The following is a 24,846-nucleotide window of genomic DNA, read 5'->3' as shown; positions in this document are numbered from 1 at the left end:
TTTCTAAGATCTCCTCACGCTTCTACTGCAGTGAGAAGTCTGGGTCAGAATGGGGATTAAGAGTTGATTAGAGGTCCCATTGTTCAGTCGGCCGGTCGGAGGAGGCTTGCAAGTCGGCACGCAACCAACTTTTGTTCTGCTAGCTGCTTTTATAGACTTTTCTAACAGCTAGTGAGAGTTTGACACCTTTTATCTCAATGTCTTTACAATCGGTTGGAGAGTTTTAATGGAACTCACAGGAAGGAAAGGTAAGAAAGCTGATAGGTAGGTCAGATGTTAAAAAACCACCGGATAAATGTTTAGCACCGTACAGCTGTTATTAAATTTAACCACTTGAATTCCGTGCTATAAAAAACTCGAGGCCGAATGCAAAAGTTTAGCCCGGGAGTTTATAATTTCTCACCTACATTTCCGAAGTGCCTTCGTCAATTTGTTAAAAAATGAAATTGAAATATAATTGCAAATTAATCTTTGCAGTACCTGTGAAGTAAAAAAGAAAAGCTCATTGAATTTTTTACGCTAATTATGCCCTTATTCGAAAATGCTAAATAAATATTTGACGGAAAGAAAGAAATGCCCGGAAACCAGACAAGTGCAAAAGCAATGCTAATGTTATTATGTACTTGATATAAATGTCACGGAATGTCCAACCTGCTTACGATCCTTCTTCTTAGTTTTCCACAAAAGGAGGGGACGTTGGGGGCTGTTGAACACCACATTACCGCAAAAAATGTGAAAATATGGCAATTTCATAAAAAAGCTTGCATAGCTGGCAGAATTGTTGATGTGAGGGAAAAAAGTGAGGCAAAAACGAGCAGTGGTACCGTGAAAACAATGACACAACTTAAAGCTGATTTCCAGTCCGTACTGCGCAGACGCGGGGTTTGTTTTCGTTTTTGTTTTGAATTTGTTGAAACGTTACACTTCGGTGACAGCATACATGAAGTTTTTTAGTCCGCCATTACAGTTCGTTTTGTTCACGAATTACCGATGAGCTGAAACGTCGGTTTGAAATAGCGTCAAGGTTCTTCTACTCGTTATTATTTGTTCTGCAAGGATATCTGGCGTTAATAATGAAGAAAAAGGTACGTTTGTCACGGAATTTTTAGTTTTGCTTGCCAACATTTCCTTCGTGTGAGGCTCACATAAACATTGCAGCCGAGACTGCACAGTACGGACTGGAATTCATCTTTAAAACTGGTTGTTAAAACAGTCAGTTGACAAAATTAGGTTGTTTAAGCTTGCTTCTGAAACGACCAAAGACAGCTAAAAAGGGTCTGAAGAATGGGAAGGATAAGTTTTTATATTGACTATAGTTGACCAAAACGATAAGAAAATGCATCCTGCAGGTTTGGAGAATACTGCAATACGGAAATTCGAGATTAAAATTACCGAAATACCACTTGAAAAATTGGCTGATACCGCAAACTTTGATGTCCGACTCCTAAAGGAACTATTTTTGCTAATGGAAGTAGTCCAGTAGAACAAGAAACAAAAGTTTTTGAACTTCAACATCCAACCCCTCTTCCTCCAACCAAATCCCAGGCACCTGAAGGTTTGAAGTTTTGGTTGTCCAAATTCCCATCTACCAGGCAAAACTGGTGTTTAAATGTCCCACTTTAGGATTGTATTATTAGATGATCAAATGTCCCTAAATTTAGGTAGTGGAGGGACCCAAGGGGAGACTCCTATATGAAAGTAATAGTAATAGTATAGTAACTTTATTGCACCTTACTCTCCAAAGGGAGGTATTGGTCCGTTTACAACAAATGTATTAAAAACTTCAATATTTATTTTAATTATAATTAATTTTTCAGAAAATCAAGTACAGTGTAGTCATTAGAGGGTGATGGTTTGCAGTTCACCTTGAATGATCACACATCATGAATAACAGCGAAAGTGAAAGCTGTAATTGCCAAGAGAGGAAATCAGATTGTGACAGCTTTAGTCCTTTTGAAAAAGAAATACTGGATGATTGGAGTGATGAAATAGGATCATTAACTGATGATGACACTACAAATACAAATGTAGCAGCTGAAAATCAGGATAATGAAATTATTACTGATGGTCTTTCAAAACAAACTAATTTAGTAAATCATGAGACAGCTAAGGAAGGTAAAAAACCTCATCGTCCAAAACTGCAGCACCATTTGAGTTGGCAGAGTGCTCTCAAAAAAGCCAAGAATTTGCCAGATCCTTGGGAAGAGTTTCACATAGATGACTCATATCCTACAGAAATTGCCATAAGACATCGGTATAATGCTCTGAAGAAAAACTGGGTACAAGATGAAGTCAGAGTCAAAATGGAGTCATTGGTGAGTTTAAAGTCCATTATTTATATGAAGTACAATGTGCCTCACAGGTTCTTATGTACAGACCCTTGTACATCTACTGTCTGCGTTACAAACAAGTGCAAGGGAGGATCTTGTTAACATAAGGATGGAATGTATTGTTTGGGTACCATTAAGTATTATAAGTATTTGACGGCCTGTGTAAGTGTATTTCTTTGTACTGGTAATCAGCAGGTGTACATGTATGTACTTCTTCCAGCTACAGTCTCATGCACAGGGTGTCAATAAAACATGCAAAAAACCCTGAGAGCATTCCGGGACATAAAAACAGTTGTAAATAAAAAATTTAAAACAAAGAAATAATAGATAACTAAATAATTTTGTGAATGTCACATATGGATCCATGACCCCTATGAACTGCAGTATGTTTCTATAAATGTGGTTCAATTTTACCCTTGGTACAAATTTGTATTTTCCTCAGTTCTGGTGTATGGTGTATGAATATAAAACAAACGAAAATTTAAAAATTGTACCAAGGGTAAAATTGAACCACAACATTAACACTGATCCCATACATGAAAGGGCAATTTCAGTTAGAAAGATATATTGTCAGTGTAGTTGGTCCAAGGCTTCTGTCAATTCTAAGCTGAACTAGTTTTGGGCTACTCTCTTAAAAACTTGATCTCAAAAAGGAGAAATAAAAAAAAAAAAATCTCCTAACAAGAGAATAAAGAAGTACTAAATATTACCATTAATAGTCAGTCCAGTTATCAGATTTTATTTGATTTTTTGTAGCCATTTGATCAAGGAGCCATGAGAGAGTGTTTCAGATTGTAAGTACTTAAAATTACTACATAGCAATCCCAGTGCAAAATCCATTATCATCATTTGTTGCATTTATTCTTCCTTTTAATTGGCCTAGAGCCCACCACGTGATCTGTAAATAGTCTGCTCATGTGCATTAGCGCCTGACAGTGAGTGATTCTGCTGCAAATAATATTCTGCTCATGCAGTAGTTGTGTCCACTTCTGAGCAAAATGGCAGCTTCTTTTCCAGAGTTGTAGAATAGTAGTATTTGTTTACCAGAACTGTAAAAATAGCAAAAATACAAAGAAGGCAATGGAAATTCCTCTAATTGTATTTCGGCAAAATCTGAAAGAAAAAGAATTGGATGAAAACCAGCTCTTATTATCAAAGACCAAGTTACGCTTTTGTCTGCATTAATTCCGCAAAAGACAAGTGCGGTTTTGACACAGTTTCCGAAGGTACTTGTGCAAAACAAATCTTGCAGATTAATTATTTGCCTCTGCCTTTAGCTTCGGCAAATAATGTATCTGCTTGCCACAGACAAATCATGATATTTTGCTCAACCTCATCCAATTTAGTGAACAACTGTTTATATGAACCATGCACTCCCTGATACATATGTAAGTAGCAGTGTATTTATATTTTTGGGTAACGGGCCATGAAATGCATACTTACTTACTTATCCTCATCAGGCTCATGATGACTCTTCAGACTCTTGAGGCTGGAACACATGAAATGCATACCAACTTATATTTATTGGATATTGTAGGGATATTTTCAGTATGGATGTCTTTTGATAAACATTACAGCCTCTTTAACCTGCATCTTGTTGGATTTCTGAGGAATCAGATGCCTGAATAAATCTTGACCGTTCAAAATAAATATTGAAACAGTTAAAAAATCCACAATGTTTACTGAGGATTTGGCTAGGATATGATCCTCAATGAAAAAATATTACACCAGCTTATCATTATGAATTGTATTACTGGTTACCCAACTTTTTTGTAAATGCTAATTAAACATGTATCTTTTACTGTCACAGGAAAAAGTTGTCAAATTTCTCAAAACACATGAACTGGAAGCATGCAGCAAATTATGTGAGCAAACGGTACATTGATGAAGTTAGCAGAGATGTATATTTTGATGATGTGAGACTACAGATGGATGCCAAGCTCTGGGGTGAAGAGTATAATAGATACAACCCACCAAAAAAGGTTTGTTAATTAAAATAGCAAGGACACTGGGAATAAAACTGACCAAACAACATTTTGAACAACAGAAGATAACCGCAATACTTTCCATAAACAGCTACCAGCTTCAGTTGCCCTTTGGATAACTGTGTGAGGCAGTTGAATGAAAATTTACTTGCCCAGAAGGAAAATCTTTTTTTCCCAGATGACACGATTGAACTTTTTTTAGCCCTGAAGTGAAGAAGCATGTTTCTGAATCTTATCTCAATTACTAGTACTTTTACAAAATTTGTCTCAACCTCGAGACTTCTTCATAAAATTTTTCTTCTGGAACAAGCCTTCAGCATTCAAAGTTGATTGAAGTCTATAGCCAACTTTTCTGGTTGGTTTGATCTGAAGGTCATGTGGAAATGAAAACATGGATAAGGGTTTATTATTAATTACTTAACCAAAGGAGGGGAGAAAGAGGAGGTTTCAGTATTCTAGTTATTAAAGTGTAAATAAATAAATTTTATATTGATTGTTGAATTTCTTTCAAGTAGTCTAATGTTCAAGGGAGGGGGGGGGGGGGGGGGACACCAATTTGGTTGGTTGCACTGTTTTAGAACTCCAGATAAGTATAACTAATCACATAAGCAAGTGCATGTTTGGCTACCGTATTTACTTGAATAAGCGCCGTGGCGCTTATTAAATTTTTCGTGTCTCAAGTGCGGCGCTTATTTGAGGGCGGCGCTTAATATTTAAAATTTGGACGCCATTTAGAATTTAATCTTTTACAGTAATTGAAAATAGCATCTTCAGTTTTCGTCTCTTGCTGAAGAAAGAAGTAGCGTTAGCTGTCTTGGCAATGTTCATGGCCATCACAACATTTACAGAGCTGCGTATTGCAAGAATGTTGGATAGAAGAACTAATGAGCGAGTGGTAAAACAATAACATTGAACTGCAAAACATCGCGTTTTGATGAAAAAGAAATTTACAAGTTTGTTTTAGAGTTGCTTTGTAGTGCTGCTACTAGTTAACAGGGGGGGGGGGAACCCAACCACGGAATTTTTCAAATAAGCGCCGCATCGGGACTGCGGCGCTTATTCGGGGGCGGCGCTTATTATATCATTTTTGTCCCAAATGCGGCGCTTATTCGAGGGCGGCGCTTATTCGGGGGCGGCGCTTATTCGAGTAAATACAGTTTGGCTAGTGTTTATTTTTTAAGTACTGTAATTATAATGTCATGGTTGCGAATTGAATGAATGATGCCTTTACACATTGCTTGTAGTGTGCATATAGCTGTTCCGAATCATTTTCTAGTTGTATGTAATAACTGTTAGTATCAGTGATGACTATATTAATTATTTTGCCCACAGGTGGATATCTTCCAAGTCTGTGTTATTGAAATGAAGGACAGGGAAGGGTCACCACTGTATCACTTGGAGCATTTTATTGAAGGAACATATATCAAGTACAACTCAAATTCTGGCTATGTACTGCAGGATGAAACTCTTCGATGTTCTCCTCAGGCTTTTAGCCATTTTACATTTGAGAGATCTGGTCATCAGTTGATTGTGGTTGATATTCAAGGTGAAATTCTTCAATAACTTAAATTTATTTCACTTAATGTATTTTATATATATTATATGGTGTATTTTCCAGAAAGAAGTACCAGTAGTTATCCATGTCTTTGTATTTCAGGTGTTGGTGACCTGTACACTGACCCACAGATTCACACAGCAGATGGAAAGGGTTATGGTGAAGCCAACTTGGGTCCAAGAGGAATGGGATTGTTTTTCAGTTCTCACAAATGCAACAAGTATGTTATTCATACTGGTCAGTCAGTATCAAATGTACTTGACACATTGACTTTGCATTGCAATTTTCTTGACAGATCAATCACTAGTTTTTCAATTTCATGACACTCTGCCAAAATACCCCCCTCTCCCCCATCCAAAGTTGGGCTTCAAACCCCCCCTTTCCCCACACACAGCATTGATAGGGGTAGAGGGTTGGCAAAGTGGGCAAAGAGGGTGAAACTAGGCCATTCTACCATAAAATGGGGTCTATGTTATAACATGAAAATGTGTCAACACTTTTGTCACTTAATGCATATTCTTGTTTGTGAGAGTTATAGACCTAATGCAAAAATGGTTGTCATTCAATTCTGTTGTTTGGTCAAGTTTATTAAAACGCTGATGGTGGCACTTAATATGCTATTCTTAGAAGTTTTTAATTGTGTTTTGGCTTAAATGGCTGCAAAGTTATGACTTATTCAAATTTAAGAGATTTGAATGGAAAGGTCACCCTGGCCTGCCTAGCCTCGTTTTCATGTTTTTGGCAATATAAATGCCCCTCTAACTTTCCATTAGATGAAAGTATAGCTTTTAAACTTCAAACACTCATTTTCTCAAATGACGTTATCTTTAAGTTAGATCGAGTAATTTTATTTTGTTGACAAATGATTCTTCTGGGAGCCAAAAATTAACAGCTGCCATATTTGCATTGGGTCTATGAGTTTGTATGACATTTACTATTTTGTATAGTGTAAACTTGCAGATTGTTATATTGCAATTTGTACTTTAAACTTAAGGTTTCTGTTGGCCTTCAAGGGATGACTATTAGAAACATTTTTTTAAAATACAAGTCAACAATCACATAAGTGTTGTACTTGTAAGCCAATTACAGTGTGTCTATCAGTGGCAGAGTTTTTTTATAATGTTTTAGTAGGGCAATCTCATCTGCAGACTCATATTTCAAGTTGCTTAACTTCTATTGTCTACATTATTTTGCATCTTATTTCTTATAGCATAAATCTTACCAACTCAGCATTTTAAATGCTGCAGTGTCCAATTGGCTCTAAGGTGCTGCAGGAGCATTAGTTTCTCTCCTTATCTCATGCTGACCATGATAATACAGATAATATGCTTCAATACCACATTGTCTGTTAAACATATAAGGCTGCAGCACTGTACTGCAGGTATGTCATGAGGGTAGTGAAGGGCTTATGAAGCTGGTCATCTCTTTACAGAATCTGTGAAAGCCTTGGACTATCACCATTTGACCTCAGTGAAAAAGAAATGGATCGGATTGATGCAGTTCTGAAAAACATCCAAGACTCCAGCACAATCCTCAGAAGTAGTGAAGACTGTATTTCCCCTGGGTACCGCAAAATCTCTGCCATATTTGATATGACTGAATACCTGGCCCAGTCTCCTCCTCCTTCTCCTTCTAACTCTGAGCCAGACTCCCCTCGTTCATCAGTTTCATCATATAATGAAGTGTCAAGCTTTTCACGACAGATCTCTGACCCAGAATCATCTGAAACTGAAAGTGATCAAAGTGATGTTTTCACTGAAAATGAGGTATGTAGTTTTGTGATCAATGAAATAAAACTTATTTTCAATCAGATATCCAACTTTCAGCTTGAATACCCTACACTGTGCATAGCTGGATCCTACATGTATGTTACACCTAGTCACAAAAGAGAAAGGTACAGGCTAGTACACTACAAAGCTTGTGGTTTTTTCTTGCAATGGCAAAGTGAAAACAAGGTACTTTTAGCCACACTGAAATTGTGGCTTTTAACTTTAAGCACGTTATATTTGCTTTTAGGATGAAGATACCCAAAAATTATTTGCTAAAAACCTGGTACATAAAGCATCTAGTGTGTTTGCTGAGGTTGAACTGCTTGAAAAAGTCCGCATAGAGTTTCAGAGAAGGCAAAAGAGTGTTTCTGTTCTTGGACAGGTTGGTACATTTCCTCAGGATTAAATTTTAAATTAGATTTTAAAGTTGAAATTGTTCCTACTTTTCTTATTTTTAAGGTGTCACTTTATATGTTGTAGGCCATCATTTCCTCTTAGTACATTAAGAGTTTCCTGTTGGAATTTTTTTAAAGGAACTGCCAATGAGAAGAAAATGTCACAAATATGTTGTACTAACTTGACGAGACACTGGAATATTGCTCTCCACCCAGTTCTACGTATTTTTACCTTTCTTATTCACGTATATATATACATGTATAACAGAGTCTAGTTTGCCCATAATACTCCAGCCTGTGAGCCTTGAGCAGGCAAAAAACAGCAGCTTGAATGATGTTATAGAAATTTCTGAATGACTCATGATCAGTAATGTTAGTAGAATGCAGTGGGTCTGCAGCAGTTGCTGTTACAATCATGATAAATATTACAAAATATGCTGCAAAAACATTATTCCAGTTACCCGAGTGTGCGCATTTATTTTGCCAACACTCGGTCGTAGACTGCAGGCACTCAATTTCACTGTAGCATTGTTTATGCATTACCTCTTACTGCCTTTGCAAGGAACTCTGTGTTTTATGTTTTTCCCACAGGTTCATCTCGAGCTAGCTAAATACAATGAGATGGGTCGTTTCACTGAGCATGAGCCACAGATGGACTGTGCCATGTTTCATTTAGAACAAGCTGCAGCTTGTTCTGTTTTACCAGCTTTAGTTACAATGGCTGAGATTTATTTACAGCTGCCTCACGAGATACTAGCCTCAGCAACTGTTCAGGTATTTTAAAATCATTCCATGCCGTCAATAATCAACAACTTTCGTGAATGATTGACCTACAAATATACTTAATGCGACTTTCTTCAAATAGAAATTAGCCTGCGTGCTTCAGGCAATGAATAACTTGCAATAAGACTGCTTATGTAAATCACGAGAACCTTTCAAGTTGTTTCTTGTAAGCTTATCAAACGGATTTTTATACCACTTACCGTATTTATTTGATTAAACGCCGCCCTCGAATAAACGCCGCATTTTAGAGCAGAAATAATAATAAGCGCCGCCCTCGAATAAACGCGCATCATGTGCGGCGTTTATTCGTATTATAGACTCAAAAAGCAAATGCAGTAACTATCAAGTTTGAGCAAGCCTAAAATAATTATTTTCCTTGATGGTAACAATGTTTTAAGATATTGAAAATGACTTTTGAGACAAGTACTACAACATGTTCCTGTTTTCAAAGTTCAAATGTTCAGTTACCATGCTGTTGTTTGCAGGAAATAAATCGAATTTTAAATAAACGCCGCCCTCGTATAAACCCCGCCCCGAAAACGCGAAAAAATTAATAAAAGCCGCGGCGTTTATTCGAAAAAAAAAGGTATACGCCCCAAGAAGAGAGTTAAAAATACCATGTGCAGCGAAGTATTTTTGACAAGATTCGAGGTATTAGGATAGCCAATGAAACACTGTCTCGAGTGTTTGATGAATCTTCTCAATCGAAACAAAAACTATGGAGTACACGGAGAAGTAAAATCGTAAAAATCTATGCTAATTAAGACCGGGTTTCCCAACCTCCTTCATGGTTATGACTTTCTTTGTTTTTACTGAATGAATTAAAATGCGTTTGACAAGGTATAGGAATGATTTGAATGTATTTATGTAGTAAAGTACAACTAGATTCTAACTATTCTCCTTCATCCAAATGTCAGCGCCGGACCTCTGCCGTCTGTGACGTTTTACCCCACTCTATCTCTGCCGTATTTTCCTTGATGATATTTGCACAAGTCATGTTATTTTGTTTGCATTATAAATAGTTTAAGTTACTGTTAATTGGTATCAATGTATCCTTTCCTTGCAGGAGTCTGATGAGGCAACAAACCGGGGGGTGGAGTACATGTTACAGGCGGCTGTCTTGGGAGACAGACAAGCCATGGTATACATGGCAAAGGCATATGAAACTGGGACAGGATTGGGCACTCAAAGGTACAGTGCAAGCAACTTGATATTTTTTTGTCGTGAATTCTACACCTTTAAAAAATGACATAAAACAAAGAGAAATCTTTCTGTTCAGGGAACGCTCCTGGGAAGAGGCAGTCAAGTGGTATCAGAATGCCATCGATGTTGTGTATGAAGACGATGATCCACAGAACACACTCTTCACAGATCCTAACTACGTGCTATGCGCCAAACAAGCTAACTTGTACCAACAAGGAGGTTATGGGCTTGATAAACAGCCTCAAGAAGCGGGCGATTTGTACTCTTCAGCCGGAGATTTCGCGCTTGCTGCTATGAAGGGAAAACTGGCTAACAAGTACTATGCACTGGCTGAAGAGGCCTGGGCTGAGGTCGAGGAATAATCAGTTTGTCGCATAAGTCTGGAAAACGATATTATTTTCTAGTTACAATGTATTTGGCTTGATAGTTACCGTTTAACGGACAAGAGCAGCTTTGTGACAGAACTATTGAGTTTATTTTAAAATATAGCAAACGCAATATCGCAAAAGTGAATATGCAGTGTAATCGCTGAGAACCCGTTAGTAATAAAACCAAAGGGCTCCATGAGCCAACACGTTAAATAAAACACACATGAAATTAGATGAAATCTTTATTATATGCCTCACAGGAATAAACCAACACACTTGATGATTTCGACATTGCTGATCCTAGCAGTACGCAGGACGCGTGTCACATATCAACCTAGAAAATGGCCCAGCCCACAACGAGTCTCTCGTAGCTCAGTTGGTTAGAGCGCGCATCGGTATCTGGAGGCCATGGGTTCGATTCCCGTCGGGGACTCAGAATTTTCTTTGTCCCAGCTCGTGTCATTGTTGAAAATCATTTTCATTTTTTCCCTTCCTCTTTTTCCACACTCGCGTCCTGCGTCGCCGCGTGTCACTTCCCTGTTGCCCGCTCACCGGTCTCTCTGCTCGTGGTGGCGCGCCCGTTCTGGGGGCCATGGGTTCGTCCTCGGGGCTCGTTTTCTTTGTCCCTGCTCGTGTCTTGTTGTCATTTTCTTTTTCACCGGCTTTTCCATCTTTTCCCTTTCCTGCAGTGCGGCGCGTGTCCTTCCCTAGTTGGCCCAGCTCACAACGAGTCTGTCGTAGCTCAGTTGGTTAGAGCGCCCAACCGGTATCTGGGAGGCCATGGGTTCGATTCCCGTCGGGGCCTCAGAATTTTTCTTTGTCCCATGCTCGTGTCATTGTTGAAAAATTCATTTTCATTATTTATCACCGAGCTTAAAAAAAATAAATACCATCTTTATTATTACAGGAATAGGCTAGTTTCGAAATTACACTTCACTGATCACAAACAAAAGAATTAAGTGGAGGTTCAGAGGGAATAATTCAAATGTTCCTTTGTTTTTTTATTCCCCTCAACCTTGACTTCACTCCTTTGTTTGGGATCAGTAGGGCATAGTTCAAGAGCAGCCTATTCCATACTTTGAATACGAGCAGCAGTTGTTTCAACTTCCTCCTTGGACCATGCAGACAAACATTTGGACACAAATGCGTGACAATCAAACCAAATACGTTCAAGACGTATGACATGGGTGAGAAAATATTGTTCAGGTTTTCATGATTTCTATACATTTTTTGTAAGTTAACTATGTCTTTAATGTACCAGTTAGATCCACGAGCGCTCATGGCTTCCCCGGACAAATCCCCGGGCATTTGACTTTTTTGAAAGTTTTTGGTCAAATTCCCCAATATGTTGGCAGTTTCCATGGTCAATTGCTCCACTGGTTTGGGCTTCAATGAACGTCAAATTCCGCACTCTCTAACATTATTTGAACTGTTTTAAGAGGCTAGAACAAAACGAAGAAAACACTCGACTTTCAATGTAGCTTAAAATCGCTCTGATAATAGGTAATTTGGGTAGGTGTTTCAGCTAAAACCTGACTAAAGTAATAAATTTTAAGAGCAAAAGGATACCCTAACAAAATTGTGAAATGGCGTGAGCAGTGACCCATGTAGACTCGTGGTGAATCAAAGGATTTGTACGAACTAGAGCTTGCGACAGCTAACCAACATTTTGTCGTTGATATTTAAATGCCTCACCCGGTTGGACTCGTTTGATGGGTGCTCCTCCAGAGTTTTGACTGATCTGCAAGGCACTTTATATTGGTTAAAGAAAGCTTGTAATGGTTTAAACATCCCTGTCGTCGGAATTCTATTGCAGCTACACCCATAATGTTGAAACAATAACTTTTAGTACAAATATTCATAGCTTTTGCCAAGTAGTTTTCAAGCTATTGACCTAAAACGGTCAAAATATGGTATTGCGAACTTTTTCAGGTTGTCACGGCAACAAATTTTGACATCAGTATGATCGGTCTCTGTTAACCGATGAAAGCTTTACTAAACTTTAGTAAACATTTTCAGCTGCACCATTGGGCTGGCTGTAAAAAAATGCCAAAGACAGAAATGTCTAAACTATTGTGAGCCACCTTACTAATTAGCTTTAATTACAAAGAAAACACGTAGAAAAGGACCAAAAACTGCAAGACTACGAATAATGCCTTTCCCTTTAATAATTTTAAAAACGTGATGCAACGATGGCGTAATTTCCAACCTTACAGTTAAGAGTCTGGTCCCTAGATAGCAGGAACGTTTGTTTTTAATGTAGTCTACAGCCACTTAACGTTGTTAGTCGTTATTCTACAGATAACGATTTATATTACATAATACAACTATTTTCATTTTACAATCTTAGCCTGGTTAGGACAAATTATTTCTGTGGAACAGTCTAGGTCTCTCTGTTAGTGCATTACTTCTGTAATTTTTCGTTGTGCGGTTTTCTAATAACTTGATCGCGTTCAGGTCTACCGTTCCCTATCCGAGAAGCATTTACAGCTTTTGTGAACAAGCGTGTTCCACTTAAAATTTTCTTGACTGTTTTTTGCACATTTTCTTTCTTTTCCGCTGACATCACTTGAGGAGTGTTGTTTCTTTCCTGAAAAGCATTATTCAATTCATTTTCCTGCTCGGTGTTGTCTTTTGCATCCTGTGTAACTGCACCCAAAGTTTGGCCATCAATGTTTGTTGAAGTAGGCTTCGCTGCGGGCAAAATTGCCTTTCTGTGAATGTTTTTATTTGTGCCAAACATTTTTGGCGCTGATAACTTGACAATATCTACATCTGCTCCCAGTCGAGTTACTTTCAGCTTGTCTGGACGTGTCGGTCTGTCAAGTTTCACTGTTGGTTTCTTTGGTTGGGGTGTTTTGCCATATCCTGACATCGACAAGGATTCCCTGACAAACTCTAAAGGGATGCGACCAAGTACGCCATCGAAACGATTCTTGGTAACCTGACCGGAAACAAACAAGAGCGACACTTGACCAAGAGAATACATTTTGCACATACACTAGAAAATTCTCAGATGGGTGACACCACCTTTCTAGCAAAGTTGCTTTCCCATTCGCCATTTATCGTGGTACATGTACTAAATGAATATCCCCCATTTCAGAGTCAGCGATGCACGCTGAACCTTTGACACCCCAGAAAGTGTGTGATAAAACTCTGATAGGTTCACTTCTGTCTCACTCTGGTCCCTGAAGTTTTCTCAAAGAGCCACAAAGCGGCGTAAGCGAGTAATAAGCCTTGGATTGAAGAAGGAAAACCTCAGGGACCAATTCTAAATTAAACGGCTAAAAATTAAGAAGGTACGGAGGTGGAGTTGAAATGTCAATTGTTCGATTTTCTGCTGGTGAAGGTTGTCGTGTAATCTCCATTGCAACCTGCACCAGCAGAACATTGTAAATTGTCAAACTACATAGAGCCTGTTATCCACACAGCTGGCATACCCTATATTGTGATGAGAGACTTTCAGAAGACCACTTCATTTGATTTCACTCTCATTTACACCGTGCACATAAGATAAAACGGCCTTGCATATGCTGAAACGAATTGCGGTTGTTTCGCCTCGGTTGTTTCGCTACGACCAGTTCGCTAACGAGTTAGGTCGATTCGCTCGTCTGTCGTTTCGCTCGAGCTGGGTCGTTTCGCTACGTATAAGTTTCCCTGACGTCTCTTTTGTTCTTTTTCACCAGGCATCTTCTTCTCACAGAATGACATCGACCACGCTCTCGCCGAGCACTCGAATCGCTTCAGTTGCTGCCCGAAGTTGCGGCTCTCTCCAGACTACCGCCATTTTGTTTCCCGGGCATTTGTGCATTGTTCATAGTTTCTCTTTTCGGCGATTCTGTTTGTTTGTGTTTTGTTCGATGGGCCTGCAGTTCATATGTGTCATCGTCACTCAACGGGTCTTTTGCGGATTGTTAGTTCATAGTCATTTATATCTCGTTCGTGCGAACGACCTACAGCTCGTTAGCGCGACTGCGGCGATCGACCCTCGTAGCGAACTGGTCGTTAGCAAACAACTCGTAGGCGAAACAACTGGTAATTTGCGCGCTTTTTTTCTCTGCATACATCAATATTTGGCGATAAACAATCAAGACCTTAAAGCTAAACTACGCTAAACAACCTGCAGATATTTATCGCCTGTTCCTTTCTTGTTCTGAAGTATGATCACATTATCTGCTTCTTGACTGGCTTTCGCTGTACCAAAAATGGATGCTGTTTGAAGTTCAACATCATCATTTTCCTAAAAATAAAATATAGCACAACGTCGAGTAAGCAGAAGAATATGAATGTAAATATCCAATTATCATGTAAACGAATTCGTCAGTGAAACAATGCGTTCAACCATCATCATCATCATCATCAGCAGCAGCAGCAGCATTATGTACATGACATGAAGACATTGTTATCTAAGTGTACCCTAACAAACCTTTCTTGGGTGGATGACCAACGTAACATGAACATTTTTTGTGCTTGCAAAATTCCTCAGTGCAGAGATAACATGATTCTGGGCAGAAAATCGGTCGTCCCCACGACTGAAAAGAAATAACAAAACTTAATTTCTAAAAGTGTAAAAAGTAGAATAACGTTGTTGATGTCAAGTACAGTATAGTTAAGTATTGTAAGCACTGTAAGTATTGTCAGTTTCTGGTATTGTAGTGTTAGTAATCGTATTGTAAGCGGTGTTTTTGCGGTGCAATAAAAGTAGACAAAAAAGTTGTTTTTGATATCGAAACTGTTCGCCAAACTGTCGTCCTTGTCAAGTAGGAACAGAAACGCAAAAAGAAAAACGTACCTCAGATATGACGTCATAAACTGTAGGTTGTCAACAATGACGTGTTCAATGTCGTACACATAAGCAGCATGACTCATGGTCTGTGAAGAAAAAAAACCATTAGTTTCAGTTTAGATTTAATTCAACCTTAATACAGTAATCGACTTACTGCAACAATCATTATGAACAGTGCACTTACATCAATAACAGTGTTGATATTCTGAGCTCCGTAGAAACACATAAAGTACATTGGCAGCATCTCAAAGCTGTCTGCCCAGTACTGAAACTGCTCAACGTGTTTCTCCAAATTCAACCTGAGTGAGAAATGAAATACATTTAAACCTCTCACCTGTCTCTTGCACTACACTACGACTTTTTATATAATTAAGTATCTTGCTTTCTTCACTGATTTCTTGTAGAGGTTCAAACAAGTAGCATAGACTCCCTGGTTTTAAATTTTAAGGTCCAAAATCCACACTCTTTATTCCACACTCGCATACATTTTATAGGTTGCTTGTACCTCTACGCAACTCGTTGGGGTTTCAGATAACAATGAATCTACAATGTAAAAGTCCTCTGCGAATGTTCGTTCTCTAAGATTTCATTAATTGCCTTGTAGTTAGTTTGCAGTAGAGGGTTCTTATCCTACAACCTACACTCTAATCGCATAGAAAATCATAAATAACAACAAAATACATTTCTTTACGATAAACTTGATCAGCAGTTCTCAGCTTAAAAAGTAAAACATTATAATTTCCAAAATCCAAGTCTTACCCTGAATACTGACACAGCATCATTTTTACAAGGCGAACATTTCGGATCTCAAAACTTCCCCACAGCGTGTTCACCTATATATGCAAGAAAAATGCACTCATTCAGTAAACAATCCAACTGAGCTTTCCTGCATACAGACACTGACTGATGAGTTCTTTTGTGAAAGGTTTTATTGACAAGAAATATTAATGTGGATAAATTGAATTTTCTCAAAACACCTCACTAACAAGTGAGCTGTTTTTAGAAGCTGTCTGGTCTCGTATACTTGAGAATTTCATACAGAGCACATAACTCAAAAGCTTTTTGTAGCCATGTCTTTATTTCTCTGTTACGTTAACGGTTCGTTTATTTCTTAGAGTGACGTAAATTTTTCGTTTATTTCTCAGAGTGAAGTTGACACCACACATATTCTTAGTTATCCCGGGAGTTATATATGGTAACATGATAGTTACTTCTTATATCAGGCTGCATTTGTTAGCAAATATCAGTTTAGCGCTGGGTAATATTGCCCAGCGAGGCCCTATCATGCGCCACTTGGCGCCGGGGCGGGGGTGCATTTGTCCCCTTCTCGCTTGGTTGGTAACAAGCCTTGGCCAAATACTTTCCCGTCTGGTCCCCACACAGTAAATAAGCTGCCTCGACTTACCCCCTGCATACAGAGATCAAGGGACATTTCACTCAGTAAAGTGGTTTTTCCTGCTCCAGTTGGCCCAGTGAACACTGTTACTTCTCCACGCCTCAAACCCTTCAGTATATTGTTTAATTTTGGAAATCGTGTCCACTGTGAAAATAGAAGATTATTCACAAGTATAATAAGCATTTTTAAATCCTTGTGCAGTCGAACCTCGTAACGAACTAGTCCACAGGAATTGAAAGTGGCTGCAATAGAGGCAGGTTATATACCGGAGCTTTCGGATAAGTCAGTTCTTCTGTGTCTGTGTACTTTTAATGTGATTCAAGTTATTTGAGTGGTTACTTACAAGTCAGAGCTTAACAATAAGGGAAAGGACTGGTTAACGTTGGTTATACCCAAAAGTGGTTGTTGTCGCTGAGGGAAGCAGTTGCCTATAACAACTTTTATATACAGTCAATGTTACAGAGTTGGAATAACAAATCAAATGGGGTCTCAAAATGTTAGTTTTTGCAGGAGCTGGTTGCTTTCAAGAGTGGTTGCAAGGACAGCTTCGACTGATGTAAAAAAAGCTTGACAAAAATTACAACAGGCAATAAATTTATCTTGTTCTTTTACATGTACAATGTAACAAGTGGAGGAACATAGATTACTAACCTTCACTCCGGCTACTTGATCTGCATTAACAATTTGATCAAACACTTCACTCCTCAACTGTGGACACCAAAAATATAGACAAAAAAATATTAATCAAACAAACAGATCCTGGGGGCAGCATTTAAATTGATACTTATCATGCACTCTGACTGGTAAAAAAGTACCTGTAACTAAACTTTAACAAAATGAAGTTATTTCTATCAGGTAAAACAGCATTAAACCATAGACCAGACCTGATGAAAAGTAGTGATTTTTTCGTGGCTGATTGGTTGAGCATGGGAAACTAATGATGTAAGTTCACAGCCCTGAGGAAGAGAAAAGAACACTTAAAAAACATTACATCTTGCCTATATGCACATGTAAACCCTCAACCATAGTTATTGTAGTAAACTTATTAAAAATGCTGTTGACTCGTCTGGTGTGATTGCAAAGCTTGCTATAGTCCTGAAATGGGGTTAAGCATTGTTGATGACTCATAATTTGAATATGTTAAGGAAGTCATGTGCAGAGTCTAATGAAATGCTGTTCGTAATGCACACATTGTAATAAAACTGATTGGCTTGTTTCCAAAGCTCACAAACAGCAAATGACCAGCCAGCTGAGTTGCTACCCGCAGTTTTGATAGATACTGTGAGACAATAGTTATTTCATGTTTGTTGTGCATAAAGTTCCTTTGTCACTTTGTTTAAAACACAAATTAAGTAAGTGCATCAGCATTCTGCATTTTGTTTTATGTTTGTACTGTTGGAAGTGTGCTCAGTAAAGCTCTTCTAAAGCAAAAGGAGAGAAATGCGAGGAAGTTAAAGACTGTTATGTGCAACCCTCGTAAAACAAAGTTGATTTAAAGTAAACCTTTAGGTAAACGTGTAGGTCATCCTACACTCAACTTACCAAATTCAAAGCATCTAAAGCATTTGCTGGTGTGTTATTACCATTGATTGGCCTGATTACAAAAAAACCCAATCCACTTATCAGTCACATCGACAAGCAGTTACATTACCCAATACTTGTATTATGTTTAATATGCGTCTGTCCATCCTTCTGTCAGTCCGTGTGCCTGTCAGACTGTCAGTCAGTCGGTCTGTCCATCCATCAGTCAGTCAGTTAGTCAGTCTGTCCGTCAGTCAGTCAGTCAGTCTGTAGTCAGTTAGTCAGTCTGAGTCAGTCAGTCGGTCAGTCAGTCAGTTAGCTCATTTAAAAATCGTAAGTGGTGGAAGCTGGCTAACAAGCTGGCTATATAAGCACAACAGAGACTACTGAGACTAATGAGATACCAAGAATAAATCCAGACAGTGGTGGAAGGATGTAGAATTTAAACCAGTGACCCCCCGGATTTTAAATCCCATACCCTACGTACAAACTACTCGGCAATGCCACTTTCCTTTTTAATTAATAGAATAACACCCATGACACACCATATATGAATAAATAAATGATCAGGCATGTTGACTATCATGATAGCTGCTTATTTTCAAATACAAAGATTATGTGACATACCTGACAAGGAAACACCTCAGTAAGTTTAACTTCTTTGCAAACTGATTTGCAGCATGCCGTGACAAAACATCATTTCCAAACCAAAGAATAACTTTCTCAAATTGTTCAAGTTGTGGAAGAACCTAAGGGCATACAGGGCTGAATTAAATTTATTGGTAACTGCAAAATTTATTTTTTTCTCACTTAATGACTCTGTTTAGAAAAGAATAATTTTTTAATTGTAAAAAGGAAACATTATTTCCGCAAAACATATTTCAGCTGATGTCAGTCACACAATGGTAGATCAATTTGTTTTAAGGCACACCATAAAATATTATAAATGTTTTAAAAAACAAGAACTTCCAAAGCTCTGGAAAGGGCTGGCGCATGTAAATGTTGCACGGTGTATACATGTAGTTTCTGTCGACTGATACTATCTTGATACTGTTGTTGTACATATGTAATACACGTCCAGTATAACTAAAACAGAACTGTACTTTGAAATACAACTATCGTTTAAGAGTTACGACCATAAGATTAATACTCATTCAGAAAGAGTTGTTAATGCATAGTTAAAAACCAAAACCTGAAACGTTATTAGGCCACAGCATATAAAGTGTACAAACCTCAAGAGGGAGAGAGTTTGTTCCCAGTGGAAGAGAAATAGCTGGATAGGATGTTGACTGACTTACGGCAATAGCATCAAACTCCGTTGATGTCAACACAACCTTAAATGACCAAAAAATCAGACAGTGTAGTTACCTCAGTCATTTCACTGAGCAAAACGTAATGTCAAGGTTGTTGTACATGTTGTGGTTTTTTTTTTTTGTTTAAAATTTTTCAAACCAATTAGGTTTTTATTTTTCATTGTCTCATATTCATTATCATAATCTGAAACAAAGGGCAATAAAAATCAAACTGGTTTGAAAAATTTTAAACCAAAGATAAAATTAAACCACACATACATATCCGTCAGACAGCTTCAAGGTGATGGTGATGCCTGATCATAACCTTGCGTTGGGAGAAAACACAGGGCTCAAAATAATGGCCTGTCAAAGGACAATGTCCGGCCAAAATGACGATTTGTCCGGACAAAATTTTGGTTTGGCGGTCATTTTGACCGGTCACGTACACGGCTTTCAAATAAATAACACACACAAAAATTTATTCGCAGTATTTCTTGAAAAGCAGCTGGCTCTTGCAGTCACAAATTTGTCAAATATAGATGAGACGGTCACGCGGATTTGTTAGCGGTTTGCTTAAATAAAACAGCTGAACTGAAATCACGTCTGTAAATACGTTAAACAGACAACAATGAACATTGCATCAATCAACGTCTGCTATTAACACGCGTACGCAATTACAGTTTCAATTGTCAGGCGGGCCGAGAAAAATAGTACTCGTTAGTTCGTAGCGTGTTTTTCACCAGCATAATAATAAAATCATTAAACGCTTTGATTGTTATATCAGCAATGTTTCTTTAAATTGTGCTTATTTCGCAACTGAACGTGTCCCCATGTTGACAATGGTTGACCACCTAAGACGTGGTGCTACTTAATTGTCAAAGAGAGTTCCGGTAAACGTTTGCTCGTACTGTACAAAATATAAAAAAATGGTCTCCGCGTCCGGCGTCTACAGATTGAAACGATAACTCTCAATATCTAGCCATGGCATTCAAGTGTTTCTCTCTATCGAAGTCTTCTTGTGTAAGGCTACTTCCGTGGATGTCTATGATTAAAAGTTCTTTGCCATAAGTATATTTCAGTACCTCAATCAGGCACCGCATAGTATTAGAACAGGCTTCTCTGTTTCGATCTGTTGTAGGCAACGTTGAAAACTTGGAGAGATCCATTGAAAAAAGCAACAAAAGACATGTTAAACTTCCGGCACACCCTTACTGAAAGGCCTGGTTGCTAAGCGTTGTGGACGAATGTGAAATCTTTTTCACGGCGGTTAGTTTGTTAATCCCCTAGCTTGATATTGGTATCGCATGATACAGGAAAGATATCTAAAAGTCCAGGACGTAATTTATCCTTTTTACTGACCACAGTTGACATGAAGCCGTTGACGTTTCCTTTCTTCCTACATGCCGAGCAAAGGCACAGTTATCTCACTTGTGGCATGGGCATATGTCCTATTACTATTTAGTGTTCGGTAGTAAAGACCAGTAAAGTGCTTACAACCAAGATCGCCTCCATCCATAAGTCGTTAACTAATGCAAAAATATGCAGAGTAAGGGCCGAATCGCACTAGCGGACAAGTTTTAAATGTCATGACATTTTTGACAAAAACAAAATTGTCGCGACAAGTCAGAGACATCTTGAAGAGAACAAAAGGTGAAATTATTAGTACAATAGCTTTGCACGTGCTTCGCATCCCTGCATCTTCAGGCATCCCTGTACATTTCTCAGCACAGCCGTCTTGGACAAACATCAAATATGCAGTACCACGTGGTAAAAAATTCTAAAACAATTTGCATTTAAAGTACGCGTGTTCCCATGCAGTGGAACAATGAGTCGTCTCAAGATAACTTTTTCTTTTCTCATTCTTACATTGGGCAAACACTTCGCTTATAAACATGTCTTGCCTATCGCGGAAAGATTTTGCGGCAGAATTATGATAGTGAGAGCCACATCACGGTGCATACTATCACAAAAATTTTGGAGTGCGTGTTATTATTAGGTCCAGTTTGGGCCAAACACAATATTTAGCCAATCAACAACGTATTGTTATCTGACATTACGAGGGGCATGCGACTTGCCATGAATTGTCCTGCCTTGAGGCAGGACAACGGCGCCTTTGAAGATTTGTCCGTTTTGACAAAATTTGCCCTTGTCCAACAAGTCGTTCGCACTTGTTTTTGCGATTGTTTGACAAAATGTATCGCGCGTGCAACGCGGACCAATCATAAGACAACTGCTTCTTTGTTTTCCTGAAATGTTAGACAAGTGCTAGGTCTCGAAAAACGTAATCGCACTTGTTTTCTGTAACAAGTGACTCGTTAATGATGAAATCTACCAATTGTTACAAAATTTGTCCGCTAGTGCGATTCGGCCCTAATATAACATTACGGCTACTGAGCACTTTGTTTTATGTAGAGTAGAACGCAGAAGAAATGGAAATTCAAAAAGCGAACATAATAAAATGACACATTTAGCGATCAAAACATTTAAGTTTAAGCCTTATACTCTTTAACAACGAGTGTTTTAGCTTATGAGGCAAAATTTTTGGCAGAATAGGCTATTGCTTCAAAGTAAATACTCAATATTTTGACCGGTCAAAAACGAGACATGACCGAGCAAAAATCGATTTGGCCGGTCAACATGACCGGTCAGTATCCAAAAATTATTTTGAGCCCTGAAACACATGACTGACTAGTTTTTCTTGCACAAAGCAACGAAGGAGTGCTGAAGAACTTGAATACTTTTTCAGGTCATATCTCCTATAATTTGGACTGCTAACTGGGGGGAGGGGGGGGGGCAGGGCAGTAGCCCTACAATTTGCTGGATGGGAGGGGGCACTACAAGAATAAAGGGTTTTACTCAGGAACATGACACAATGATTCTGACCAGAAATCAAGCTTTCAATTATTAATCCACTAGATCCACAATCCAATGCCAAATTTATGCAACTTACCACCAGAACCTGCTACTGGTGTAGTTGTCAGACAGTTGTTGTGTAGCTGTATCAGTTTGGGAAATTTGACCCTAATAGAATTGTATTTACTTTACAAGTAGTCATCAAGCAAGATCAAAAGAGATGTTCTCTTCAGTAAATAAGAGAGTAACAGAATAACACACCTCTTTGGCTTCAGGATCTACTGTATTCCAACCAAACAGTCCCAAAAACCCCTGGCTGTAAAAAAAATTGAAAATGGTAAAAGACCAGGGGCATTACTCAAATAAAATAATGACCCCATTAAAGCAACAGCAGTAACTAGAGAAAGTGATCTTAACAGAGAGAGTCTGAACTGATTGTTGGCAAAGGTTAAGCAGCAAGCAGTTGACCACTTATGTGTACTTCCTGAGGGTAAAACGTGCAGATAAACAAATAGCAAATTTCTGGTCAGTGATGCAACACTGGTCACAAAACTAGTGAGCCATGGCTGCAGAGCACATTAACAGTATGTGCTCTTCTAGAGTTTGCAGTGTCATTTTGTACCTGTAACCATTACACCCCCTTTCAGTGTTACGTGCATAGTGGCTTTCTATTGACATCCATCTTTTGATGTGCTAAACAGATAAGACGGATTGAAATCTGCCAATCACAGCCCACTAGCATGACCTTCTGAGCTTGTGGTTCATTTGCATGAAACCAACACCAGTATGCATCGGTTTTGATTGGCTCATCAGCATGTTGAAAGATAGATGTAGAAAGATAGCTATGCACGTAACACTGAAAGTGGGTGTAATTCATGATTATATTACTCATTTACCCAGCTGATAGTTTTCTTACCGAGGTTCTATAGCAATGCTTGAGTCAGATGAGTTGGCCGATGCCTGTAGCTTCACAAGCTTGATCCCTTTCACTGCTGACTTGCTTGCATCGTACCACGGGAACAACACACAATCATGGATTTTTGTCTTTCCATTAGGCTCCTTAAACTAATGACAGGGAAATTTAGAACAATTTTTTCAACAGATAATAATACACATATAACCAAAATGACTTACAGTTTCAGGAGTTGGTACACAATTTCACACACCCCCTACTCACGGAGTGGCCCCTACCCTACCCCTACGGAATTCCAATTTAGGGTCTTGTAAGGGTCTGGCATTTCATATCTCTCCTCCTTCCCCATGGTAATTTTAAATGACCCTTTTGGGGTTGGGTCAACAGATATAATTTGGAACCACACAAGGTTTCTACAGAAGACTAATAAACATGAGGGATTGGGTACTTCCTTATGGGGGGCCCAAGGGGAAAAAAAAAAAAAAAAAAAAAAAAAAAAAAAAAAAAAAAAAAAAAAAAAAAAAAAAACCCCCTAACAATCCCCCCCGGGTTCCTTATGGAGAGCATAGAAATACCCACTCAGGAAACTTTACTTGATTTTGCTTTGCTTATTCATTTGTACTTCACTTAACATTACAAGCAACAAAATCACTACCTCATGCTCAGTAAATCGGACTTGATACTTTTCCAAAATATCTTTTTTCAATTCCTGTAAAAAGGAAGACGCAGTAAACAAAACTGAACATGGTTCAACATTAACATACCGGTACATGTAAGATTTTGTTTTAGTTGTAACATGTTTTACATCATTTAGATTGTTAGATGAGGGTCCTGAAGGGGTAAAATGGGAACTGGGATTTGCCTATTTTGACTGGGATTTGCCTATTTTGACTGGGATTTGCCTATTTTGACTGGGATTTGCCTATATTTTCACTGGGAAAATGGGATTTAGGTCACTGGGACTGGGATTCAGAAACAAAAAATGGGAATGGGAAGCGTGTCAGTACATGACTAAACTAGCATATTTTGCGCTCTATAATGTTATGTTCTTAAAGTCCGGCACTGAATAGTTAAAACGCTGAAAACAAAACAACCGCACTGCACGAGTGTCCATCGAGTCTCGATCAATTTTTGTGTAAGTGAAGAAGTTACTCAGCGGAACAGCTATGACTGAGGATCGGCACAAATGGAATATTTAAAAGAAGTGACAGCAAGTTGTGTCAGTCAGGGTAGTGGTAGGTATGGGATAAAAACTTGATAGCTTTAATTAATGCTACAAAAAATTTCTATTATTCTCTACAAGACAAATGATAATAACTAGCAGAACATGATTTTGGGTAGTCCAGTCCGTGAACTATCCCTTCTGCGACCCAGGTACGAAAAGAAAGTCCAGGATAACTTGCATGTGCATGCTTTTAAAAACAAACCAATGAAAAAGGACAGAGACGTGTGGCGTTTCTTATATGTAACGTGTGCGTTAGGCTAAAAATAGTTTGCTAAAATGAAAAATTCAACTATGCGACTAAAGCGCGCGATCTGCAAGAAAAAATATTGTAACCTTTGTCTTAAGCCGTAATTAAAAGAATAGGTACTAAATCCACAAATACTAAAATTTTGAATTTATCATCTGTGCGCGTGCGTGTCCAAAGGTGCTGTGGAATATGGTTTATATAACCAGATTGATTGCAAGGCTGGTA

The 24,846-nt window shown here is 38.5% G+C and overlaps 3 protein-coding genes across 4 annotated transcripts in view; 2 read left to right on the top strand and 1 right to left on the bottom strand.

Moving 5' to 3' along the window:
- Positions 1-973, top strand: part of LOC144632725 (synaptogyrin-2-like) — a 30,654-nt gene extending 29,681 nt beyond the window's left edge. The window contains exon 4 of the transcript XR_013566933.1: positions 851-973. The gene's annotated coding sequence lies outside the window, so the exon portion shown is untranslated. The remainder of the gene's footprint in view (positions 1-850) is intronic.
- LOC144632687 (eukaryotic elongation factor 2 kinase-like) lies at positions 46-10,620 on the top strand. 2 transcript variants are annotated; one of them, XM_078491390.1, is made up of 11 exons: positions 46-248; positions 1,818-2,315; positions 3,087-3,124; positions 4,141-4,312; positions 5,648-5,861; positions 5,973-6,090; positions 7,303-7,636; positions 7,887-8,021; positions 8,626-8,808; positions 9,884-10,008; positions 10,097-10,620. In XM_078491390.1, exons 2-11 carry the CDS (start codon positions 1,884-1,886, stop codon positions 10,380-10,382), a joined length of 2,037 nt encoding a protein of 678 aa, XP_078347516.1. In that variant the 5' UTR covers positions 46-248; positions 1,818-1,883; the 3' UTR covers positions 10,383-10,620. The 2 variants fall into 2 exon arrangements, with proteins under 2 accessions (XP_078347516.1, XP_078347517.1); XM_078491391.1 differs by having other exon boundaries at positions 46-268; positions 1,837-2,315.
- A 1,893-nt stretch (positions 10,621-12,513) lies between these two features.
- The window catches only part of LOC144632680 (twinkle mtDNA helicase-like), a 15,132-nt gene continuing 2,799 nt past the window's right edge, over positions 12,514-24,846 (bottom strand). The window contains exons 3-17 of the mRNA XM_078491375.1: positions 23,805-23,858; positions 23,153-23,301; positions 22,498-22,552; positions 19,324-19,425; positions 18,719-18,840; positions 18,113-18,164; positions 17,455-17,526; positions 17,222-17,278; positions 16,580-16,714; positions 15,934-16,007; positions 15,359-15,473; positions 15,181-15,260; positions 14,815-14,920; positions 14,509-14,628; positions 12,514-13,332 (exon numbers count right to left, since the gene is read on the bottom strand). Of these exons, the coding sequence (XP_078347501.1) occupies positions 12,793-13,332; positions 14,509-14,628; positions 14,815-14,920; positions 15,181-15,260; positions 15,359-15,473; positions 15,934-16,007; positions 16,580-16,714; positions 17,222-17,278; positions 17,455-17,526; positions 18,113-18,164; positions 18,719-18,840; positions 19,324-19,425; positions 22,498-22,552; positions 23,153-23,301; positions 23,805-23,858 (1,833 nt within the window). The 3' untranslated portion in view covers positions 12,514-12,792. The remainder of the gene's footprint in view (positions 13,333-14,508; positions 14,629-14,814; positions 14,921-15,180; positions 15,261-15,358; positions 15,474-15,933; positions 16,008-16,579; positions 16,715-17,221; positions 17,279-17,454; positions 17,527-18,112; positions 18,165-18,718; positions 18,841-19,323; positions 19,426-22,497; positions 22,553-23,152; positions 23,302-23,804; positions 23,859-24,846) is intronic.

This window comes from Oculina patagonica, chromosome 12 (genome assembly GCF_052425735.1).
Source record: "Oculina patagonica isolate OP01 chromosome 12, crgOcupat, whole genome shotgun sequence".
NCBI classification, from domain to species: Eukaryota; Metazoa; Cnidaria; class Anthozoa; order Scleractinia; family Oculinidae; genus Oculina; species Oculina patagonica.
The sequence above is the reverse complement of the archived record's forward strand: the minus strand, read 5'-3'. Positions and strand labels throughout refer to the sequence as shown.